The following is a 14,018-nucleotide window of genomic DNA, read 5'->3' on the forward strand; positions in this document are numbered from 1 at the left end:
GCCTCCTTCGCAGGCGCTCCAGGGCGGAAGCGTTCTCCCGCCGCTCCTGAGGTGACGGGGGGCTGAGGTTAATGGCATGTGCCATCGGAGTGCCACACATGGTTAAGGCACTCTGCGGCGGTATTAATCATAGTAAAGCAGGAGTCTGCGGGAGTGTCACATGCAATCACAGTTTACTATGGACCGCGGGACTCCAAAGTGAAAATGAATGGCGGTTTAAAAGCGCCATCCACACTGGCCGCCTTCATGTATCTTTGTTCTGGGGGGATATTTTGTGTCTCACTATTATGATTCCTTTCCATGAAGCATCACGTACAGAAAGTCTTTATAAGAAAGATCAATGATTTCATCTTTATCTAGGTGGAAATACTTGGATGTTTGTTTTGACTTTGGTTTAGAAACAGCCAATCAAATAAAATAAATTCAGCATTCTTCCTAAATATACTTATACATCATATCATTTTATAATGAACCCGTTTCAGACTACTACACAGGCAAATAATACTTACTGTTTAATTATTTCACAGATTGCACAAACTGACTGACATTGCTTTAATCTTAATTTTCTAATGAGCCCAAATGAGACAGTCCTGACTTACTTCTGTACACTTTCACAACAGTTCTGTTCCAATCAGGCCCGCTTGAAAGGCATTTGATTGGCACATGCTTTCACTTAATGATGATAATTACAAAGAATAATAACTCTGGAGCACATCTGTTCAGTATAAGCAGGCCGCAGCGCACTGTGTGCAGCCTGCCGATCTGTCAAAAGCTGCACTTTCCCCCCCTTGCCCAAGCCCCCGGCCAAAACAGTGGACGAGAACCAGATTAATAAGAATCAACACTCCGCCGTAAACACTCATTAAGGGAAAGCAGCAACGCGGGCCGCGCAGGAAGTGACACGAGAGCAAGCGTCGCCTCGGCTCACCTCTTGAGCACGACAACTCCGCGACACAGGAAGGGCAGAAGGGTAAGAAGGCAGACCGCATTCGAGAGCCCTGGACATCCTTACTCTCACATTTCTCCCCTGCCTACAGGACCACATCTATGCTATTACCATGATTCTCAAGGCACTCGCATTGCGCCAAATCCTAAAGAGACCTTTTCAAGAAGGCATCTTGTTGATAGTTTGCACTTGTGAAATTATTTATGTAACACATCTCAATAACAAGATTAGATAAAATACGCACGTACACATATACACACTGTGCGATCCATAATGTTTGGGACAAAGATGTGTATTTTTATATTCATTGGGCTCTGTACTCCACAATTTTAGATTTGTAATCAAACCATTTACTTGTGATTAAAGAGCACATTCTTTTTTCATTATCAATGGCATTTTTATACTCCTTGATTTCACCATGTAGAAATTATAGCCATCCCCGCCACCATTTCAGGTCACCGTAATGTATGGGACATATTAATGTAATGTAAATGAAAGAAGTCGTGTTTAGTGCTTAGTGACCCATAGACATCACCAGGGGCTATCAGGTATATTCTCTGGTGATACTCTGCCAGGCCTGCACTGCAGCCATCTTCAGTTCTTGCTGGTTTTTGGCGCTAGTTGCCTTAAGTTTTCTATTACTTGGCCACACACAAATTTTCCTTTATTGGGCTTTGAAAAACTCCTTTGTTGCTTTAGCAGTATGTTTGGGATCATTTTCTTGCTGTAGGATGAAGTGCCATCCAACGACTTTGAAGGCATTTACTTAGACTTTAGCAGATAAGATGCTTCTGTACACTTCAGAATTTAGTCTGCTGCTGCTGTCAGTGAAGACATGTGAGCCAGTACCTGTGGCAGCCATACATGCCTTTTGGTCTCCACACTTTGCTGTCATCATCACTCTGATACAAGTAAATCTTGGTTTCATCTGTCTACAAGACCTTTTTCCAGAAGTCTGCAGGCACTTTTAGATACTTTGCAAACTGTAATGTGGCCACACTGTTTTTGCAGCTCAATAGCAGCTTGCATCTTGCAATGTAGCCTCTGTAATTCTGTTTGTGAAGTATTCTGTAGACAGTATTTACAGACACGTCTATGCCAGCCTCCTGAAGGACATTCGGACAGGTGTTTGGAGGTTTTTCTTCATTATGACAAGAATTCATCAGTCATCAACTGTACAGATCTTCCTGAGCCTACCAGGCCCTTAGTGATTACTGAGGATACCAGCGCTCTTTCTTCCTAATGATGTTCAAAACTGTTGAATTTGGTAAGTCTAAGGATTGGTCAATGTCTCTGACTGTTTTTTTTTTCTTTCTTATTTCTCCTCCATATTGGCTTCTTTGACTTTCATTGAAACAATTCTGGTCCTCATGTTGACAAACACCAACAAGAGACTCCAAAGGCAATCAAAAATCTAGAATCAAGATTAGACACTGACATTTCTCTTATACCTGCACTAGGGAACACTGAACACACCTCACTAATCAAAAAAATCTGTGAAGCCATTTGTCCCAAACATTATGCTCCCCTGAAATGGAGGGGGGCTATGTATACAAAGTCCTGCAATTTCTACATGGTGAAACCAAAATGTATAAAAATACCCTTTAATGAAAGCTGGGAATATGCACTTTAACCGCAAAATAATTTTTGATTACAAATGAAAAATTGTGGAGTATACAGACAAATCAAGAAAAAAATATATGCCTTTGTCCCAACATTATGGAGCTTGCTGTCTGTGTATATATACATATAAACAACAGCTGTGAGATGCCATACCACCATTTAATTTAGATATTTTAAGGAAATGGTTCTTTATCAAAAGAAGAAATATGAATAAAACATTGGTGTTTGTTTTTGTTTAATTTTTATGCAGACAGTAAAAAGCTCACTCGTAAATTGGCATCAGTATTTGACAGGCTTTCTCTGCCCCACACTGACCCAGTTCTCAGTAATTATCTGCAAAGTATACATCAAAGCCGTCCAAACAGTCCACTGCACTTAGATTAAAAGAGATTTAAAGATCTGTTCTGTAGCAGGGTTTCACCATGGGCCTAAACAGCAAGACACCCAGGACAGTTTGAGTTGGATAAGTGCTTAACTTATAAATAGAATAGTCACTGTTGAACATGTGCACATTTTTTTAAGTGGTTCGTGTTTGGGGGTGGGTGGGAGGGAGGGGTCATGTTTTTATAACAAGGGTCATGAAGTCACCACCACCTAGTCATGTGATCTCCACGTTTCTGGCAGTATAGCATGACATGGTTTGCTTTTGTATGACACAAGACATTACTAAGTTAGGCTGACAAGTAATTTTTAAACAAATAAATGCCTGTAGGTTTAGAAAAAGAGCTCTACAGAGGTGTGCAAGGCTTAAAATCTCTTTCCACTTGACAGGAAACATATGATTCAGCAGGCTTATTTCCTCTGTCAGATATCCAACCAGACTTTAAAGTTAATTCTGACTGTGTTTATGCAATAATTGTTCCCTTTTTATTTTCAAATGCCCTGTGAACCTTATAATAAAGCAGATCTTTTCACCAGAGATTAAGGGGGCAATTTAATCAAATAGCACAACACTTTGGCCTTAACGTTCAATAATTAATTTTAAGCATTTTAAAGCAAATTGTATTGATATTTTCTTTACTTGAACTGAATGCAAAATGGCACACTGCATACATCGAGACAAAAATATTGATGAATTTTTGCATTCCAAGTTTTTTTAAAAACCAATAAATAAAGTAGCCGAAAATAATGAAAACAAAACATTTTAAAGAACTATTAAATGAAAACGCAATTATTCAATAATCATAATTAATCTCCTCCTGAATGTAAAGTTATGTGTAATCACACCATTCAATTCTGTCACGTAAAACTGAATAAACTCTTTCAGTACTGTATGTGGCTTTCAGTATAATTGAGCATGTTAACAGTGTGTCAGCATGTATTCACTTCTATCAAAGAACACAAGCTTTAAAAGGGATCCAGTGTCAGAATGTACAATACCCTGCAGCATAGGAGCAGCTGAGGAGCCAAGACAGAGCAACACCCTTTTTTTACAAGTTTCCCAAAAGTACTATCCACCCCGGACGACACATGAGCCATTCACACAGTGGCTATTTTTGTTACGTTTCGCATGAAATATTTAACCAGGGGGTTTGTTTGAGCGAGCCTTTTTAAAAAAGAAACGTTAAAAGCGAGTCGATACCGGGGGGACACTGCTCCCGCGATCTCAAACAATCCAAAATGAAAAACATTTCCCTGGTAATCTGACCATAGAGGGTGTGGGGATTCTGGCATGGCCTCCGACGAGAAAAAGAGTTCATGCAAGTGGACACCTGTCTGGGAGGCTGAATCTGTGTTGTTTTAGTGCGCAGGGATTTCAGATATCCCCCTTTGTTTGAGAGGGAAACGGAGAGGTGAAGTGAGTGCACAGAGAATGTGGCTCTCTCCCAGTTGCCCTCAGTAGAGGTATCTTGGCATCCACGCCACCCACCCCTTTCCCAAATTTTCCGGCAGGAAGGGGGTTGCCTGACGGCGGGGAGATGGGGGGGGGGGATGAGAGGCTAGGTGGAGGGAGGGGACAAGTGAGGAAACGCAGCTGCGACAGCTGAGAGCGGCTCAAAGTCCAACTGATGTCTTCCCGCTCTTATCGCACAAGCCATTAATCACAGCCAATCACGGCGGGCCCCCCAGCAGCCGGCCGCGCCACGCGGCTAATGGGCGCGAGGCTTATCTCAGAGAACCTGAGCAAACCGCTACATCTGAGGCCTGTTTGTTCAATCGTTGGGTCTGTGTAGCGGCTCCCGGCTACCGCCCCGCGCGAAGCCCTCCTGAGCGCCCTGCTGCAGCCGGCTGCGCTCAAGGCCTGCGGTTTCGCCGTGTTAGCACCAGAGAACTGGAGAGCCGACAGTGTGCGAGCTTTTCACAGGCTCGCCCGTGGAATCTATCCCCTTCGGTAATGAGTCAGGTGTGACAGACGGGGTCCGGCATTACTGCCTCTTTTCAAATGGCCTTTATTCAGACAGCTGTCAAAAGACTTGAGTATTTCCAAACAGCCCCAGCCTACACTCCCCATTTCAATAAACGGAAACACGCAAACGCTTAAAAAAAAAACCCCCCACTCTCTCATCCATTGTTCCATCTCAGCCTCCAGTCTTCTGTTCATGAAAGCTCCTCACGTCTGTTTTCAATTCTCTGGATGATTTGAATCCAAACACCTTGAGTAACCTCTAAATTATCCCTACTGTTTGATTGGTGGTCCTGCCTGACCTCCTTGATCACAACTTTCAGCAAAAGATGCAGATCTGGCAATTTATTTTAATTTGCCGTAGAGCGATTTGTCTCTCTACACATTATTCTTATGCATTCAGTCGATGCCTTTACATTTCCCACATAAACCCATATCTGTTGTGCTTCTGCACTTCCAGTTTTTGTGGAGATGGATTAATATTTTGTCTCTTGGCCTCTATCATTTTGCCCCGAGTTCATTCTTGTGAAATAGTCAATGACGCCTGAGTATGAACAGCCGTGTTCTCAAAATGAAGACTGATAAATTGATTGGGTAATGCTATTGACCCAAGGAACCACCCAAAATCCAACCACACGTCTACCCTGCATAGTTATCACTTCAAGCTAGTTATTTTAAAACAAACAGGGTTGCATGCATTAAAATCTGGGGAGAATAACATTTATAAAAGCAGATTAAATAAATGTATTGATTGTTTTTAAATGTATTTTAAACAATGATTCCTTTACCACAGGACAGAATGAAAAAGGTAAGAGCGATGCTGAAATGGGTTGTGGTGTGGGTTTAAAAATTTGTGGAAGAGCGAATCAACATGCACCATCATGTTACCCTCTCACAAATAATGTATCCCATCAATAAAAGCAATTAAACCACATTATTTAATTAAGGTTTATACCAGGAATAAATCTATTGGTTTTGATTACCAACATTAATTAGCATTACTGCCAATACTAATGATTTAGACATATTAACAAAATATCGGACCACAGCTCACTTTAGGGTTTTTCATTGCTTTACATGAGCTTACATCAGTCATTCAGCACAGATGTGGAACAAGAAGGTATTTTTACACACACTGAATATCAAATGAGTTTAAAAAATGCATTGCGCACAAATATGATTATCAATTTCTTAATGTTTAATCGCTGGTCCAGCTACAGCCAGGAGGGCAGACATTGCCCCCTTGTGGTTGACACTCAGTGAAGCGTTACTGACAGCAGAGATCCGAGCAACATCATACAGGGACCACATTCAGCGATACCCACAAAAAAGCTGATATCCGTTCTTTTTTCCAACCGTTAACATGGTAATTAAGTCATTACAATACCTTGGCCTCTGCAAGCAACGATAGCAGGAGCAGTGTAAGCATTCATTTCTCCTCAAAGTTATTGATAGTCTGAAGTTATGGCCAAACAACAGTTCCGGACGGAGACCGGCCCAGAGACCATTACGTTCCGGTAATAGATGGTGCTGAGGGTTTGAATGACACTGCACTGGAATTGGATGACAGAGGGTCGAGCGATTCATGGCCATGTGAAAACCCAGCGCTATTCATTTCTGCCTGGGTTAAAAGAGTACATGAGCCATGACTGTATTTAGAGTGCATAAGTTCATAAACACTATTCAAAAGAAAAAAATCAATCACCAGTATGTTGGGAGGCCTTTTTAGGGGAGTGATAATGGTTATGTTGAGAATCTTGCTGGGATATAAATATGAAGTAAAAAGAAATCTTTAAAAAGCCTATGAAATGTCCGCTACTGTATGAATGCCAAAACTAAATTGGAGGTTGCCGAAGGAAGAATCATTGCTCATACAAACACGCGCGCGCGCACGCACGCACGCACGCGCACACACACACACACACACACACACACACACATTTGTGAAGTTGTATTATAGCACTGGTTTTTTGAGGCAGAAAAATTGGGGTTTTCAAGACCAGGCTTGATATGGTGCTAGATACTAGCTTGTAGGCAGACTTTGAGCATTGTTGGGCTGAATGGCCTGTTCTCAGCATTATGTTATGTTACATTATGCTATCATTTACAAAAACATTGAGGGCAATAATATGTACAGTACATTTTAGGAGTGAAAAGAGCTAGATATTGTCTATGATGGTGAAGGTAGTGTCACAGTTATAGATGACCACACTCTTTGGTGGGTAGCATCTGACTGCACAGTGTCTACAAGTGTTTAAGAAAGAGCCTACATTGGGGACAAAAGCTGAGCTGTCTATGGCTTCTTGGTCCCTGTATGTCCCTATAATGTTTATGACCAATAGGATGCAAGCAGCACAAACAGAAAATACCTGTTCTAGAATAATCCATTACAGTCAACAAGCCTATCACTGCTTTGGTTTTGCTTTTTTATCTGAATAACCAGCTGTCATGAAATATGACACCATAGTTTTAAATCTGCTTAAACTGTATCAACAGATACAAAAAATATGTTCAGGTATAGGCACGTGTCTACACAGTGCTGTAGATGGGATTTGTAAAAAATATGCTGTGTACATTTTTGGCGGGTTTTCATTATATGTCGTTTGACAACATACGCTCAATGTTGGATGGACATTATAGATTTGTATCATTTCTATAAAAACTTCTGACACCACAAACACTAAAACAACCTTGTCAAGCAACCAGTAGTGGAAGGCTGCAATGAAAAGCTCTTGTCAACATTATCTGTTCTATTGATTTAACAATAAAGGGCTGCAGCTTAAGCTTTATATGGCGTCTGCTACCCATTGAAAATACAATAATCACAAATAAAAACGGATTTCCTTAAAATGGAAGACTCGCATTTTACAACTGCTCAGCCACTTCAGATATCAAGTATGCGACTGTGATAGGTAAGTTCACTGGTATATACTGATGAAATACTTACACTGCTCACTCCCTCCCTGTATATGTACACATTTCAGATAAAAGACAGCAGTGAAGCCATTTTATCAAAATCCATATCACGAATGTACAGAATATGTTTTAATTAGAATTCACTTATACGTTTTTTTTTTGTTAGTTTTTTGTTTTTGTATTAATGAAATTGAGTCTCACTGAAGTCAAGACCATAGGGCTGTCTCAAAATAATTCTGCAACATTAAGTTTTAAGTTTACATATGATACATCTTTGCACTGCATTATTCATTTGAAAAGTAAACTTGGTTAAGGCAAGTGACATTTATAAAGTACATTTTACTCCCCACTTCTTCTGCAAGGAAACAGGAGGCGTTCTGCCATCAGTGGCAACTCGCAGTAGACAGACTTGGGTTTGAAAATGGGCAGAAAAACAGATGAATCCATTTTAAATGGAACACAGGGGAGTTCTATTTTCCTCAAGTTCCTTCGGAAAAGTCTGGCAAACTACCCCTACAATTAAAAGATCACAGAGAGCAATGCAGATATTTCCTTTGTGCTCTGTGCGGCTGTCCCTGTCTCTATGACTCACATCGGAGTTAGTAGTGATTTCCGTTTCCTTACAGTCACACAAATACAATATTTCCTCGGCTTAAAGTGAAGCAGTCATCAAAGGAGGAACGTAGTTTTGGTCCAGAACATTCTTTCGCAAAGAATGATTTCAGACCTTTTCTGAAATCAATGTAAATCACACTAATCTGCATCTTCACTTTACATCTTTACATGTTCAAGAATAGGGTTTTTTTTTTTTTTTTGGTAAAAATGATCATTACTGTTGAGTGTTTGCATCAGGACGCAAAACATTACAAAAAGAAGCTGCCGTTACAGCCGGCAAATAAAGACAGGTTCAGTAACAGCCTTGGCGCAACACAGGAGCAAGTGGCTGACTTTAACCATTCCCTTTATCAAAAGCTTTTAAAGCTCTGCTATTAAGGTAAAGCAACTGGGATTAATTTCTCCCCATCTCCCCTGCCACTGTGGTAAGATTCGTTCATTTTCAGCATAGATTGTTGACCAGTCTGACCTCAAATGCTTGACTACACGACCACAGCCAATCCAGAAATAAAACACTGCATTTCCTGTTTTATCATTACTGAACCACTCCACTTGGACAGAGGCTCACTGTGGCTGGGGTAAGAATTTTCATGAGTCATTTCTCACTACAGAAATAATATTACATTCAGTGATTTAAATCGGTAAACGCTTTCATCATTAAGCAAAAGGTATTTACACACTGTATGAAATTAGACATTTCAATGCAATTTTCAGCATAATGTTATAAACTTCACTTGGACCAAGAACAAGACCAGTAAGACATTCTATGAATTTTTAAAATAAAGAACAGACTCCAGCAAAACAGCTGTTATTTCAGCTTGGGATAATTATTGTTGTGATAAAAATGTAATTAGATATAGAGAAACTGAGCTATTTATAGTTTAACACTTAACAATCTGACTCTGCTGAACCTCTATTGATTTACTGAAAAATATATAGCTCCATTAAAAATATGAATGATTAAAGATAACCACAACTTGCAATCAAAGAAAATTAGTTCACATGAGTAGCACAAACTGAACGTAGCAACACATTACTTTCGTGTAATATTGATATCTGAATGGCATCCCGGGTTGAACAGTAGAATTAGTGTACTGTACCATTACAACCACTTTTAGATTGTTCAATAAAGAACTGAATTCTTATCACCAGCTTTCCAGATGTAATGTCTAGTGAAGCAACCAACACTCAGAAGAAACAGGCGGGGGTTACAAACTGAACTAGTACACCTGGAAGAAGCCATGGAATAAAATGAATGAAAAGGATGATTACAGGATAAAAGTAATCTCACATCTATTTTATTTAAGCAATTAGATTTACATTTGTGATGCCTGTGTATGGCGGTTGTGCTGCCTTAAAGTACTGCATCATATGGTAAAGGTTAGTAACGTACTTTATATGAAATAAGTTGAATAATCAATAAAAAAATATTCTAAGTATATGACCCTATGGGAAAACTGACCATCTTAGACCATACTATTCTAATTATATTTTGGAGCATGCAGTATAACAAATGCCTTATGTTGGGTATGAATTTAAAAACTATAATCTAAAGAAAATAGTAACATAGGACAGAAGCAGAGAGGGTATATGAAATATTAATTTTAGATATTAAAACAGAATACCAACTAAATACTACAGAATTACCTGGTTTATTATGGGAAAACTATTATTTTTAATAAATATAAAAAGTCAACATTATGAAACTGCAATCATTTATTTTGCTAAAAGAATCTTACATCTATAATATGAAAATAGTGACTGTCAGAATTTTTATGAAAAGGCAACTGTCATATAGAATGACAATTTTGTATTTCTATAAAACTAACAAATAAAATAAAAAAAACAAATGTAAATTAGTTACTGCTATTAGATATAAGAATATGAAATTGACAAATGAAGAGTATTTCACCAGCAAGTAAACGTTCAGCAATATTTGATATTAATATTTTGTATAATAATTATTTTCCCCTTCTCTACCATTTCTATCCAGTGCTACATTTCTAAAAATGACAAAAATCTTTTTATTTTGATTTTGCAAAGGCTGCTTTACTTTTTATTTTGATGTTGTGAAGATTGCTTTACTGTTTATCTTCCAGTGTTTAGACACCGTTCATATTACTGCAGGTTTGAGACAAACTTGCAAATCTAAGCCAATAGGTGCACAGTACAATGAATCTAAGCCAATCAGTGCACAGCATTGATGTTATTCCACCACAAGAGATTAGGTCAAGGGCATGTCAATATAAATACTCAGATGGAGACCCTTGTCTCTTGCTTACAAGTGTGGCCAGAAATCAAAACTGTGGTCTACATACTACACAAACCAGCCAAAAAATGTTTCTAAAAAAGCAAAAAAACAAAAGAGAACAAGGAAGTTCCCAAAACCAGTACACTATGGACTACAGAGTTAATCAAACCCATCTTACTTGGACAAATTTGTTTGTAAACAAATATTTAGTCCCAAATCAAAAATGATGATAATATCATTTTTCAACCCTTGGATATCCACAGGGATGACATCAGCGAGTTTTCATCAGGTAAGGGTGAGTCCCTTTGTTCAAAAAGAAAGTAGAGATTTTTTTCTACTTCAAAAAAGTTGAACCCAGCTTCCACCTAACAGGAAGTTAAACCTTGAAAGTAATCGTTTTAGTATTGTAAACTAAAAGGAATTGGAGAACGGAAAGCATTATGGAATAAGTATTTCTCAAGTGCTGCCACAGAAAAATGTAATATTTTTACTGAATAAGTGTCCTTCAAAGAATTTCTAGCTGCTGGCAAAAAAATCATTTCCCACCTTTCACATTAGTGCTTAGTTTTTATGTCACTTCCACTTAATACAAATTACCACAACAGTTTCCAGAATAATATCCTCACAAAAACTCTCATCTGTATTTAAGTGTCTTACAAATTCTACATTCTCTATTTAGAGTTTACGCTAGTCAGAACATTTCGTCTATAAACGTCCTCGGTTATGGGCACATTCTAATTAACACAATAACCTTGCAAAATTGAAAAAAATACCATAACGACAATAAGTATGGTTCACTTAGAGAAACACTCACCTGCAGGGAGTTCAGGAGAATAAAGATGTAGGCAATCACTATAGAGAAGGGCACAAGCACTCCACAGAGCCAGGTGAGACCCAGGATCGGCAACAACACCAACACCGCCTTCACCGCCGATCTAGAGAGCGACAATATACTCAACAAACAGGGCGCGAGACACAACGACAGACACAGCCGTCCGGATGCAGTAATGACACAAAACTGAATAGAAACCATTGCACCAAACGTCTGGCCTGAAGTGGCTAGCTGTGTTCAGGCCAGCAGTGCCATCTGACCGCAGGTCACCCCTCGTACAACAGGAGCTGATGGTTAAACTCAAATTGTGAACATTTCCACACTAAACATGACTTAATTCTATTTAGCATAAAATTACCTTGGAAGTTCAGGTAACCGCTAAATCAAACCAGCTGCGAGGAGCTGTGACTCACACTGTGGCAGTTTGTACTTTTCTTTCCAGTTTCGCTGCCATCCAAGCCAACCGGCTTTCAGCAGCTACACTGACTCAGAGGTGTTATTGAAATAATAAGGACTGAAAGAGAGTCCATGAAAGAGGCAAAATTTTCCATAAACCAACAAGAGATACTTATTCATTTTTATTGTTAAAGGCTTCTTCTCAATGGCTGGGATGAGAAAATTAAAAACGCATAAAGCTAAATAGCTGTGCTAAGAACATATGGGAATAGACAGGCAGTGAAATTGCTTGCAAAAGCTTTAAATAGTTCTCACACAGGGTGAGAAAACATGCAAAATCAATTTAAAAGGGGAGGTGTGGAAGTCCCACATAGTGCTGATGTCAAGAATTAGGGAATGTATCCCATCATTAGAATGAGAAAGAAGAAGCTGCTATTACTGCTATTACCAGCCATTATCTGAGAGTTACAGATCCACGTACGCAATAAGCACACCCTCATACAACGGCTCAGCAGATGGCGTTTAAGGTGAAATGCTGCCCCCCTGTGTTAGGTTGGAGAGACCGCAGCTCACCGTATATGTTCGTAAGCCTGCTCCATCGGACTGCTGTTGACCGCCAGCATTATGGACCGCCTCTTAGCCATCGATATGGTGATGATGACCACCCGCGTGAGGACCATGATGTTGACCTGAAACGGACGGACGCAGCAGAGGCGTGAGGCGCTGGAAGAACCAGGAAGAGCCGGGAGCGGTGGTAGCGAATCAGAGCGCAGCGTGCCGACCCTCACCATCATGATGAAGATGACCGGGCCCACGAAGCCCCAGATGACCCCATTGTGCACACTCAGCCAGCAGTGGCCGTCCGCAGAGTACTTTCCCGAGGCCGAGGCCAGAGTGATTGTGACTATCAGAATTGGAAGGCCTGGAACAGAAGGGAGAAGCAGAAACCGATCAGATAAGAAATGTCTCCAGGCCTCAATGACAACTATTATTACCCAATACATGTCCCCAACCAGAAACACTGTTGCCATTATTCATCCCAAAAAGTTGTAGGTTTCATTAAACTATCAATTAATTAAATATGGGTTTCACAATCTTTTTGAAAGGAAAATAAACGTTGACACTTCTGTTGAAATACATGAAATGAATCAATGAAGTAGTATAAGTAAATATGTTTGAAGATCTCTTCACAGAAGTGTGGGACCAGCTCACACAGGAAGCTTACAGCACACATTCATAGCAATAAGCAAATGGCAAATGTGAGCAGCCAGAATGCATGTGCAGTCCCATGCAATGTTACACCCTATGAGGCTCCATTACCCCAGCCAATCAGATAGTAGTACTTCATGTGTCTTTCTTCGCTCAGGTTAACCGTCACCACTTTGCTCCAAAGCAGCAGGCCCTCCACCAGCATCCAGCTGAACGCAGCCATGAAGAAAAGGTGCAGGAGCGCTGCCACTAGTGTGCAGGCCACCTGGGGTCAGGGGGTCAAAGTTCAAATGTCAACTCATCCACAGGCACAGATAGACCTTAATGTGTGCAATTTGGCTGTACTGGATATTAAGTTGTTACGTGGTGATTATATTGCCTATAATATGGTGTCATTACCAACCAAATCACATGCACAAAGCAGTGGGAAGTCACTGCATCTGTCAGAACTGAAGCCAACATTCCATGCAACAAACCTTTCACAACACACTCAACACTCAGTACGCCAGGTCTGAATGGTATAACAGGTTCGTGCAAAGTAAAATTTTTATATATGTACTGTATCTGAGAGCTCTTGAATCTGAATTGAAACTGTGAGGTGAGAAACCCTGTCTTCTAAATTAGTTGTATACTACATCCAAAAATGTACGTTCATTGCTTAACTGCAAAGAGGATGAGTTTCTCATTTCTCCAGCTACAGTAGTATACCCTACAGCTAACGTATGTTGCAGCGTTGATTACTTTTTATGTCGTCAGCAATACAAATGTGTTAGGCAGGTGGATTTTAAACGTAGCAGATTTCTCAGATGAAACCAAACGTGAATCAGAGGCACCAGGTAGCAAATGTTTTACAGAAGGTGACATTCAGTTGGTTTTGGAGTTCAAA

General features: G+C 39.9%; 1 protein-coding gene across 1 annotated transcript in view; it reads right to left on the minus strand.

The window, feature by feature from the left end:
- The window catches only part of LOC135254104 (adhesion G-protein coupled receptor D2), a 60,790-nt gene that overhangs the window by 35,256 nt on the left and 11,516 nt on the right, over window positions 1-14,018 (minus strand). Inside the window, exons 17-20 of the mRNA XM_064334057.1 lie at window positions 13,244-13,397; window positions 12,712-12,845; window positions 12,497-12,612; window positions 11,510-11,630 (exon numbers count right to left, since the gene is read on the minus strand). Of these exons, the coding sequence (XP_064190127.1) occupies window positions 11,510-11,630; window positions 12,497-12,612; window positions 12,712-12,845; window positions 13,244-13,397 (525 nt within the window). The remainder of the gene's footprint in view (window positions 1-11,509; window positions 11,631-12,496; window positions 12,613-12,711; window positions 12,846-13,243; window positions 13,398-14,018) is intronic.

This window comes from Anguilla rostrata, chromosome 4 (assembly GCF_018555375.3).
Source record: "Anguilla rostrata isolate EN2019 chromosome 4, ASM1855537v3, whole genome shotgun sequence".
NCBI classification, from domain to species: Eukaryota; Metazoa; Chordata; class Actinopteri; order Anguilliformes; family Anguillidae; genus Anguilla; species Anguilla rostrata.